Source organism: Crinia signifera, chromosome 6 (genome assembly GCF_055691185.1).
Source record: "Crinia signifera chromosome 6, ASM5569118v1, whole genome shotgun sequence".
Lineage (NCBI taxonomy): Eukaryota > Metazoa > Chordata > Amphibia > Anura > Myobatrachidae > Crinia > Crinia signifera.
Window position 1 is genome coordinate 268837056 of NC_139222.1, and position 12672 is coordinate 268849727.

General features: G+C 39.6%; 1 protein-coding gene across 1 annotated transcript in view; it reads left to right on the plus strand.

Annotated features, from left to right (window-relative positions):
• The window catches only part of HPS1 (HPS1 biogenesis of lysosomal organelles complex 3 subunit 1), a 48875-nt gene that overhangs the window by 22817 nt on the left and 13386 nt on the right, over positions 1-12672 (plus strand). Inside the window, exon 17 of the mRNA XM_083150229.1 lies at positions 8881-8973. Coding sequence (XP_083006355.1) covers positions 8881-8973 — 93 coding nt within the window. The remainder of the gene's footprint in view (positions 1-8880; positions 8974-12672) is intronic.

Consider the following 12672-nt stretch of genomic DNA (forward strand, 5'->3'; position numbering starts at 1 on the left):
TGGGCTGGTTCTCTGTCATGTGAGTCAGTCATGTGAGTCAGAGGCTCCACCCAGCGTTACAGCTTCAGACACACTTTGAGTGACAGATGTAGCCAAATATATAAGAGATAACACATATATAATCTCATATAACGCATATGTATAATCTCATATAACACTCTGTTTGTGGACTTCCATCTTAATTTATGATTGTCATCACCTGTTTTTAAACAGGGTAATTGATAAGAAAGGTGATGGTAATCCATAAATTAAGAAGAAAGTCCAGAAACAGAGCAATGTGTCCCTCCTGGAGAGGGTCATGTTGGGAGGCAGCACACCCCCCCCGCAATTCGCGGCACCCCCGGTGACTCCCGCGATTCGCGGCCCCACCCCGTGACACACCCCCCCCTCCTGCGATTCGCGCCAACCCCCCCGGGCCCCCCTCCCGCGGTTCACGGTGCCCCCACGACCCCCCCTACCGCGTTTCCCCACCCCTGACCCCCCCTCCTGTCATTGCGGCAACCCCCCCGCCCCCGCGACCCACCCTCCCACGATTCACTGCAACCCCCCGCGCCGCCCCCTCCCACGATTCGCGGCACCCACACACCCCGCGACCCCCCCCCCTCCCGCAATTCACGGCATCCACCCACGACCCCTCTTTCCGTGATTCGTGGACACCCCTCACCTCCCCCCCACCCCCGCGCGCGATTCACGACAACCCCAGGATTAAATGGCACATGCAAAACACTGGCACGACTGTGGTAGACAATGAAAAAGGTTGACATGAGTTTTTGAAGATTTATTTTTCTTTTTTTGAATGTTTTCATATTTATTCTCATGTGTCGACATGGACACCGATGAAGTGCCACACTTATGTCAACATTTACATGTGTTGAACTTTCTGTGTTGATTTTTTTCTTGTAGCAATTTTTTTCCAGTGACCACTATGAACTATGTGCACGTCAACCTACACATCATCAACCAATTCTTTGTATAATATATAACACCTGTTCTGTTTTACTGTAGGTGTTTTAAGTCAGACCTTTAACTGCTACTATTACTGTTTATGTAAATGCATTCTGAATGACAGCAACATCCTACATCCTTCTACAAGAATATATAACCAACTAGGTGATTCATCGCGCCCCGTGGCCCCCCCCCCCCCCCCCCCTCCCTCAAATTCACGGACCCCTCACGCACCCGCCTCCCGCGATTCGCAACCCCCCCTCCCTTGATTCACGCACCCCCACGCCCCTCCCGCAATCACGGCACCCCTAAGCCCCTCTTTAGTCCCCCGTATACTCACACACCCCTATCACTACCCAGCTTCCTGCTCTCCTGAACCGTAACTTCCCCCACTGGGGAGTCGCTGACGCTGTTTTGCCCACATGCCCCTATCATGCCTCATAGCCCAGCCTCCTGCTCTCATACACCCGAACTCCCACCCAGTAGGAGGAGACACTGACTAAGGGCCACCATCCCGTACTCCTGTACTGCCACGCTGGACCCTCACCCACTGGCAGAAGCTGCACAGTATCTCCCACCCTCCTCTTTAGTCCCCCTTATGCCCACACACCCCTATCACTACCCAGCCTCCTGTTTTCCTGTGTCGTGACCTCCGCCAGTGGGGAGCCGCTGACTCAGAAACACGCTACTATACTATTGCACACACACACCTAAACAACATGCACACACAGCCCCCCCCCCCACACACACACACACCCACAAATGTCACTCTACCCACCACACTATCAATGTACATCTTACTCTGTAACCGCTATTTAATTAAACAAAACAATACACACCCCCTTCCACATCATATGCTCTCTATGTAACACATTTCACCTATAACTCAAGTTGCAATACAGGCATCTTTCATACAATTCTAACCATATTTCTCATATACAAATGTTCACAAATTAAGGGGGCGCAGCCCCTTACGACGGTGTGAAGAGCGCCCGTAGGGCATGATGAATCACCTAGTGTATTGAATAAACATGTTAATTATCCCACTGAAACCTTTGTGATAACGTGTTGATGAACCGATCAGAGAGTACTTGGTGCACCAGCTATACAATTTACATGGATGACTCAGATAGGTAATCATTGTGTACAGGATTTAAAGTGGTCATGGAGAGGTGGTGGCACTCCTTTCCTCGTATCTCATATAACACACATATAATCTATAATCTCATATAGTATATAATCTCATATAACATAAATAATCTCATATAACACATGTATATAATCTCCTATAACACAAATATAATCTCCTATAACACATAAATATAATCTCATAACACATAAATATAATCTCATATAACACATAAATATAATCTCATATAACACATAAATATAATCTCATATAACACATAAATATAATCTCATATAACACATAAATATAATCTCATAACACATAAATAATCTCGTATAACACATAAATCTCATATAACACATAAATCTCATATAACACATATATAATCTCATATAACACATAAATAATCTCATATAACACATATATAATCTCATATAACACATATATAATCTCATATAACACATATATAATCTCATATAACGCATATATATAATCTCATATAACGCATATATATAATCTCATATAACACATAAATATAATCTCATATAACACATAAATATAATCTCATATAACACATAAATATAATCTCATATAACACATAAATATAATCTCATATAACACATAAATATAATCTCATAACACATAAATAATCTCGTATAACACATAAATCTCATATAACACATAAATCTCATATAACACATATATAATCTCATATAACACATAAATAATCTCATATAACACATATATAATCTCATATAACACATATATAATCTCATATAACACATATATAATCTCATATAACGCATATATATAATCTCATATAACGCATATATATAATCTCATATAACGCATATATATAATCTCGTATAACACATATATATAATCTCATATAACGCATATATATAATCTCGTATAACACATATATATAATGTCATATAACACATAAATATCTCATATAAAACACATCTAGGATATAATCTCATATAACAAATAATCTCATATAACACGTGTATATAATCGCATATAACACATATATATAATCTCATATAACGCATATATATAATCTCGTATAACACATATATATAGGGGGGTATTCAATCTGTATCGAAACGGATTTTTTCTCATTTTTTTTTTCACTTTTTCACATGGAAGAGTCCCCAGCTATTCAATCTAGTAATTTTTCGAGTAAGTGAAATGTTTTTTTTCACGATGCATTTTCGTTTGATTCGTTAGCGATATTTCCACTTTTTCACTTTTTTTTCTCCTTTTTTTTCGACTTTTCACTCAGACATATTCAATGATATGATACCGATATGAATGTTTCCGCGTGTATGCTCTTCTTCTCAATTTTCCTTTCACCATGTGACGGGTGATGAATTAATACATTGAACTCTGTATTTTGTTAAGTAATGGCTCGTTTGATCTCCTGCATAAAATATATGAAGGATTGTTTGCCCTTATTGTTTTTTTTGGGTTATTTGTGTGAAATATTAGTTGTTTTATTACAATTCACTTCCCAGCATGCCTTTCTTTTCTCCCATCATGCACCTCACCACACCTCCTCACTCCTGCGTTTGGGATTTCATGGAGTAGCAGCCTTGTGCAGTCAGCTGTATTTGGAAGCGTTTTTATAGGTCAATTTGCGTTTTTGGATAAAAAATCCTTACTTTTTTATCACTGTCTGCAAGAATGGATTATTTTGCTGACTTGCTTGTTATGTTCATGATCGTGTCAACATACCTGATGCGCTGTCGACGTCGTCGTTTGGCAAGTGGCTATCGGTGTCCTGTTCAGGGTCGTGGATATCAGCATCGTGGTCAGCATCTTACTCCTTCTGGTGAGTCAGTGCGTGTTTCAATTCCACGTCCACGCCAGTATCGTACTAGGCGTGTACTGGATGGTCTCTCTGAGACGGAAGTGATTGGTACCTTTCGCTTGTCGTCTCAGGATATATATTCGCTGTACGATCTGTTGGAAGCTGACCTTGAGCCCCGGGTACGGTCAAACCATGCAGTCAGCGGTTTCCAGAAACTGCTGGCTGCATTGCAATTTTTTGCGTCTGGCACCTTCCAGCCAACTTTATCCCAGAAATGCGGTTTTTCCCAGCCAACGATGTCTCGCTGTTTATCTCAGGTCATTAAAGCTTTCCGTAAATTAACGGCCCAGGTTATAAAATTTCCAGACACTGACAGCGAAATGTAATGAGATCAAATTTGGCTTCTTTCAAAAATGGAGATTCCCCAATGTGCTGGGCGCGATTGACTGCACCCATGTGCAACTCACACCTCCCAGGGAATCGGAAGAATGTTATCGGAATCGAAAACACTTCCATTCCCTGAATGTCCAGATGGTGTGTGATTCCACAATGCGGTTATTGGACATCTGTGTGGGTTTTCCTGGGTCGACCCACGACTCCTTCGTTTTAAGCCAGTCATCTATTTTCCGTGATTTTGAGGAAGGAAGAATGCCAGATGGCTGGTTGTTAGGTATGTAATCTATATATATATATATATATATATATATTTTATAACGCATGATTTTTTAGCAAATATGTTACAACTTTTTATTGATATTTTAGGTGATGCGGGTTATCCGAATAAACCGTGGCTGTTGACCCCATTGCTTAATCCTGTAGGTGATGCTGAAAAAAGGTACCAGGAGTTACACATTGCATCGAGGGGTGTAATTGAAAGGACCTTCGGTGTACTTAAGAGCCGGTTTAGATGTTTAGACATCTCCGGTGGTAGCCTCTTATATTCTCCGGGAAAAGTCTGCGGTATTATTAATGCATGTTGCATTCTGCATAATATATGTGTCGCAAGACGTTTGCCGGTGAATATTCGTGCTAGTGTTAACCAGCATGGGGATCTTTCTTCAGTCTTACCTGTGGGCATGGACGAAGGAGCAGAAACCAGAAGAAATCTGATCAATACTTTTTTCGCATGTGAGTATTTCTGTGTTTTTTTTTCGTTTAAACAGATATCTCTATATATCATGATCCGTATCATTAACGATACATATGTATATACACACATGTCTGTATGGTTGACAGACCTTGTAATATTATTGTTTTAACGATTGCTATCGTATTGGGACATGTGTGTATAGCACACATTAGTTCTTTACATGTAAATGCACATGGACTTTACATATATATATTTGGTGTTTGTAATGTGATGCAATGGAACTGATTTTTCCGTGGTATTCAATTTGTACAATATTTAACTACGCATGGCGGTGGATAGAAACCTGTGCCAAGGGTAGTGACCCTCCGTGGCCCAACGAGGCAAGCACAGCGAGCCCTGCAAGGGGACGTTGATTTGTTTTTAACTAATCAGCATCCCCTTGCGTGGATAGCTGATCATGTCCCCGATCTGGGTGGGTGCCTCTTGACGCTTGTCCCAGGTTTAGATCCAACTGAATGCCTTGTTGGATAGTGGGGATTTGCAAAGCTTACTTCCCATACAACCCTTTGAAAAATCGGGACCATCACATTGCATCGCAGTGCATATAAATTTGTTACATGCGATGTGATGCGATTATGGAGTTGCAACACACCAGATTGTGTGCCATGTTTCTGAACAAGTCCCTGAATATTTTTTAACGATATACTTTATCCCTTTCTAATTACAGAGTTGATCCATGTTGGTTCTTGTTGGCCTTGTTGGTTCTTGTTGGCCTTGTTCGGCTTGAAGTTTTCTGTGTTTTTTGGAGTTGTTGATTCAAAGTTAATTTTCGATATAATTATGGTTATATTTGCAAAGAGTCTGCATCACAAAATTATTGGGGTTCATTTGCAATGGATGTAAGTAGCAAACTGCCAGGTGTAACTCGGTGCCATGTCCGTCTGCAATAATGACAGATCGTTAGCTAACGATTCAGGTTGCACACAAGATGTTGTCGCATGATCTGGCTCTCTAACATTTGGAAACATGCCTGAATATCCTGTGTACATTTGGGAATAGGAATAGGTATTTTGTGTGGGAAATACACCCCCTTTCCTCTCGTTTACTGATGCTTTTCTTTGTTTTTCACTTATGTTTTTTTTGTGCGACTTTGCAATCATGTCCTCTGCAATTAACTTCAGAGAAGTAGCAATCAACCCTGTACTGGCAGAAGTTTGTCGATGGCACTCTAACATGATATTAAAGGTATTTGCTGATTGTGCATTAGCATCTGAAATTTTCATTAAACTGTGTGCGTGGCTAGTTGTATTGTCAACCAATTTGTTGATTGACACAGCTATAATATTCAGTATATCCTGAGTAGTTTTGTATTGGCTCTGGCGGTTTACATCAATCTGTTTTACTATGTCTATAAAACCTTTAAAAGTGTTTTCTAAGCTATCTAGTCTTTTGTTTAAAACTTTTTCAAAGTCAACATGTCTCCGCTGCATTTGATCTGCCAAAGCTCTGATATGCAGATATTCTGGTTCTTCTGATGTGTCGTTGTTTCCAAGCTGCCTTGCTTGAGATGCTGTAAGGATAGAGAAATTTTGAAGAACATTCAATTACTTGATTTTATTTGTAAATAATGAAGATTGTAGTAGAAAACCAAAGATATTGCTGAAATATATTATTACTTACGTATAGGTGTTGATTCCGATTGTCGCACCTCCACATCTCCATCGTCAGACAAATTTTCAATTAAATCAGGCCTAAAAAAACGACCAATTCCGGAGGAAAGTCCTCCACTTGTCATAGGCATATCTTCTGTAATTAAAATTCCCATTAAATTTATTATAAACAAATAAATCACACTTTTCATGTAAGGAGTGCATAACATTTCCAAAAAAGTATTACTGTTTAATAAAATACATCCCTTGATTATAAACTGGTTTTATGCCGCAATACACAGCTATTTTTTAAAAAAAAACTAACCTTTTTCTTTTGGATTTACAGTACTCTCGCATTCCATCTGTTGAGAATTTCTCTCCCTTGAGGATCGGTTACCGGAATAATTATCTATGGAACTGCTGTTGAAACCCTCAAACGTTACGTCGGTTACATCAGATGATTCAAGGAAGCATGTGGGTATACTTTGCAATTCAGCCATACCACTGCCATCATTATCTTTCGAACGTTCAAGAACTCGATTGCTGGAATTATTGTGCCTTCTTTCCGCTTGCATTAAATGTTGACGCTCATCTAATGAAGGGAAAAATATTAATAATAACATTTCATTACATTTTGGTACATAGATTTTATGCTATTAAATTATTACCATTTTTACTAGACATATTTTTCTCATTGCTAATTCTGCTGCCTCTTTTCTTTCTAGGATTCTCCTCTTCCTCCTGAATGCCTCCTCGTCTAGAGTCAACACCTCCTTTCACTCCATAAATCATTATTGGGTTTAATCGTTTCTTGATTATTTCCTCCCAGGAAAGCCACTTTATTTTCATCTCCGGTCCGCCACCTGTACCTATCTCATGTCTTCTTTGCATACCCATTTTTTTTTTAGTTTGCCTGCGGCAGTCACTATACCTTTTGATACAATGTTTGGAATCTCTTTGAACACCTGATATAGAGGTGACTTTTTCGGCAATATTATTCCACAGCTTTCTTTTCAATTTTGGAGCTGTAGTTGGTGCCCTTGGACCAAACAACATATCATAATATCTATCAACTGCCTCCACCAGAGCATAATTCTCGGACTCATTGAACCGTACGCCACGTTGAGCCTTTTTCAGATTTTCACCACCGGATCCTTCACCAGAAGAATGATGAGATGCTGAGTCATCAGAAAACCTTGCAACCTCATTTGTATCACTTTGCATGCTTTCTTGACTACGGATATTTGATCGCTGCCTATCATTGGGACGCTTCTTTTCTTGACTGTTTTGTGGCCGGCTGTGATGAACATTTTGTAAATGTTGCCTTTTGCTGTGGAACATCTGCAAACAGAATGAGAATTTACAAATTAAACATCATTACATTGCAAAATTGAAATCATCTTTGGTTGAAATAAAAATAAATACCATCGAATGTCCACTTGTGGTGGCTTTTTGTTTATTGCGCGATGCTTCAACTTTCGCCCTCCAGATTCTAAATTCGGCACTTTGCTCCCAATCCTCCTCAAATCTTTCAAAATCTTCCTCCGTTGTAGAAATATCGGAACGATGTGGGCTTCTCAATGTAGGAGACTGTATAAAAAAGATGTAGTGTTATTGTTTTTAAACAAGCACATAATAAAAATTATTTGCCATGTTCATTTTGCCCTTAGTTTACCTATCTCTTTCAGGAATTTTTCTTGTATGTCTAAATAAAAGGCATGTGTGCCAATGACATTCATTGATCACCCAGTTTAAGAAACCATAATGGTTATAGACCCAGCACCCACCCATGTTTTACCAAAGCACACCAAGCTGTAGCCGCTACGTTTTGCCTTATAGAAGGCTGCTGTGTCTGTTCCAACTTCTCGAATAATGTGTTGTACTTGTGAGAGCCAAATACCATTTCTTCCAATAAATTATGGTTGGATATTAGGACAACATTTTAAGAAATTGGCGTGTTATAAAATCACCATAAACAAATAAATGGATGTTAGTATTGATGTACCGACACATGGTGATTTTTAAAATCGCATTGGGGCGTGGTGTGAGGGTTGTTGGGGTTGGAATATCATATAGGAGGGTTCACTCAGAGGTGGCAACAGTATGAGCCGCACACCCACAGGCCTTGTCCGTGACACTCAATGCAATGCATATTTACTGATCCAGACTATCATTACATATTGGTGATACTATATTCATAAACCCAAAATAATTTTAATTACCCGATGTCTTCCATTGCTTTTCTTTCTAGTTCCAACAAGGCTTGTCGTCTTCAAAGCCATCTCATCCAGTTCTTGATGTTCTGTATTTTTATGCACTGAATCTTCTGAAGAGGAATCCACTGGTGAAAAAAGACTTCTTTCTGTAGACATTCCTAATAAATACAAATGTCATGATTGAGCATGGTCGTTTCAATGTACAACAAAAGATCCCCATGTGCTAAACTTGCACAGTGAATACACCCAGTTGAATAACTTTATAACAGATGCCCATAGGCGGGGTGTGGATCATGTGTGAGAATGAAATTATATATGTACAGTCATAAAGTCGTCCCCACTAGTGCAACTTCCCTGGAAGGTCGACCTGACTTAGGTCTAAAAAGGACAAGGTCTTAATGAGTTATGTTGGAATTTAAATAGAGATCGACAGGTCATAAGATGAGCAGGGAATTTCCAGCACTTATGTGGGCACGACATATAACTGTAGAAATAAGGTCAGTCTGATTGATTACCGCTTCTATTAGAATGACTACTGTTTATGCCAGACTAATATACAGACACACCCGCATAGGCACACACAGCAACTCACACACATATAAAATCCACATATATAGAAACTGCAACATACTTCACATGTACACACATAACAGGACGGACATATGCACATACACCCACAATTCATATATGGCATTAACAGACACAAATCCATGTATACACACAACAACATATGCACATACACCCACATCCATACACACAGCGTTATATGCACAAGAACCACCATCTATACACACTTCCACAAACATCACATGTATACACATGCAGTTGCTACAGATGCACATACACCCACAATTATAAACTGCAACTTTCAGGTACACAGACACATGTATACACACAGCTACATGTGCCCATACATCCACATGTACTGTAGACCAACCTCTCTAAATACAGTGACATAATAGCCCTTACATACACACAAGCAACACACACATAAATAAACAAAGCAGCATCTACATAAACACACAATACACATACAAATCCTCACACACTGCGACTGCCCCCTCACACCTCTAAAAGAGCCATCTAGCTATTTCTTTATTCATAAGATAGTTGGAGGTGGTCAGCTGGATGGGCTTTATGGCTGCGAGGAAGACACAGGGGCTTTCTGCGTGTGACAGGAAGTCACGTCTCCTCCTGTGACTGAGCTCCTCCAGCAATGTTGTTGTCTTTTTTCTTGTCTTTTTATATATAAACAAGAAACTACGTTGTGAAAAATCCATATCTGGAGAATTTGAACAAAAACAGGGAAGTACTAGCCTCTATTTTTGTATCCTAACCATACTCACCACTCTTATAGCGCCCATATTCACATTTTAAATATACCTTTCTATATATCTGCAACTCTTGGGGAAACTAGGTGATCCCCTATTTTAGAATAGAATACAGGCAGCTGACAGCGCAGTACCATCTCTCCCACAAAAATCCCAATACAGTATCTTTTCACCTAAGGGTGAGTAGGTCTGCAGCTCAATATGTTCTCCTTTCGAGAAACCAGAAAAACAAAATTGGATACATTATTCTCCAATATTGAAGACAGTTATGATATCCTAGACAAGAATCTAGAGAATGTCATGAATGAGTTGGAAAATGATCTTACTAAGGAATGCCGTCTCTGGTGGGAAATAGCCACACTGGAGAAATACATAGCGAGTGACATGGTCCCCAAAGGCTTATTAATAGATAAAAAAGCTTCATTCTCTAATGCATCTGAAGAATTCCTAGTAGACTGGGAGAAGATTACACATCAGTGTTCATTATCCCTGATGAACCTAATCGTCAGGGAGCGGAAAAAAGACTTCAAAGAAGTTGAATTAAAAATTGAAAAGATCAAAGAAAACATCAAACCATTGAGTCATTTACCTGAACTGAAGGATTTAGAGGAGGAGGTAGAGTATAACTTAGAGAAATTTGAAAAAACTCTAAAAGACAGGAAACTCAGAAAATATATTAGAGACAAGAAAGCTTCAGAAGGCAACATAGAGGAGGAGGCACCTCAACCAAACCCGAAAAATAACAGGAAAGACCGTCCACGGTACCGCAAGGAATTCTCTCCACAGAGACCCCAATATAAAAAACATCCGGGAGAAAGAGATAACCCTAGAGGTAGATACCCACAAAGGAACGAGTCAAGAATTGGATATAATCAAGACCAGTCCGCAAGACTTTGGAGGAAAAGGGACACCCCCAGAAGAACACATAGAGAGAATCAATTTAGCCCCCCTATTTGGAGACGGAGACAGGATCCGAGGAGAATCCATAATCAAGAATTGAGGAGACATGAAGAGCCTTCCGATCATTATAGTGTGAACACTTATAACAGATATGAACCCCTGAAAAATCGTAGATCCAGGACTCCTGAGGATCGTTTTTTAGAGCAAGGGAGGCTCAGAAATCATCTAAAATAGAAGCCCGACATAAAAGGGGCAAGAGAGGAGGGAGAAAAGTGACATCTAAAAATAGGAAAAAGAAAAATAGAACAAAAAAAAGAGAACACAATAGAATCCAGCAATCGGGAAATGACATTCCGGATATCGTTGGAGGTGGTAAGGTAAAAATCTTTAATCTTAGCACACATCTCCTCAATACCCATGAGAGAGCAGTACTAGAGAAAGGCCTGAAGTACGCCCCGGCAAACAAAATCAATGAATTTGAGCTCTTCGTGGACATCCAAAAGTACATCCGAAAATTGACGGTCAAAAAATTCTTTATTATGAAAGAAAAAGACAAGATCGACACACCAGAAGATCTAGACATACAGACGGAGACCAAATTCAAACCCAAATCTACATTTTTTCCAGCCCATGTTAAGGGGAGTTTTTTGGATGTCTTTGCAGCAAGCGTTTTAGAAGACCTTAAAGAGGTAGGACAGAAGAAAATTAAGTTCAACCTCACACAGAAGGAACAGTTGGCACTGGATTCACTCAAAAAAAACGATGAGATTACAATCAAGCCAGCCGACAAAGGGGGGGGGGTCGTTATTATGAATACTATAAGTTACATAGAAGAAGTGACCCGTCAATTAAATGACGGCACTACTTACAAAAAACTGAAGAAAGACCCAACCCCGGAGTTTATGAAAACACTTGCAATCTTAGTAAAAAGATATGAAGAAAAAGAAGTACTAAGCAAAAATGAGGCGAAATTCCTTATTACTGAGGACCCACAGATCCCTGCTATATATGTATTACCCAAAATACATAAGGACCCCATTCATCCACCAGGACGTCCGATCGTTTCGGGGACAGATTCTATTACAGCAAATCTGTCGGCCCTCATCGATTACCATCTTCAACCCTTGGTCCTTAAGAATAAATCCCATTTAAAGGACACCAGAGATGTGATCAATAAACTAAAATCCATTAAATGGGAAGAAAATTTTATTCTGGTTAGTGCAGATGTCAGTTCGCTCTACACTATAATCGACCACGAGCATGGATCTACAGCAGTTGAAAACTTTTTAAGAAGGTCTGAGATCAGCTTACCTCTGCAGGATTTTATTTTGGAAGGAATTCCATATATTTTAAACCATAATTATTTTATCTTCAAGGGCGATTTTTATCTACAAACCAAAGGAACTGCGATGGGCACCAGGTTTGCCCCAAGTTATGCAAATCTATTTATGGGTTATTGGGAAGAACAATTCGTCTGGTCCAATAACCCATATGAGGCAAACCTGGTGTCCTGGCATCGTTATATCGATGATATTTTATTTGTGTGGAAAGGAAACCAGGAAGAACTCAATCTCTTCTGTCTATTTTTAAATAACA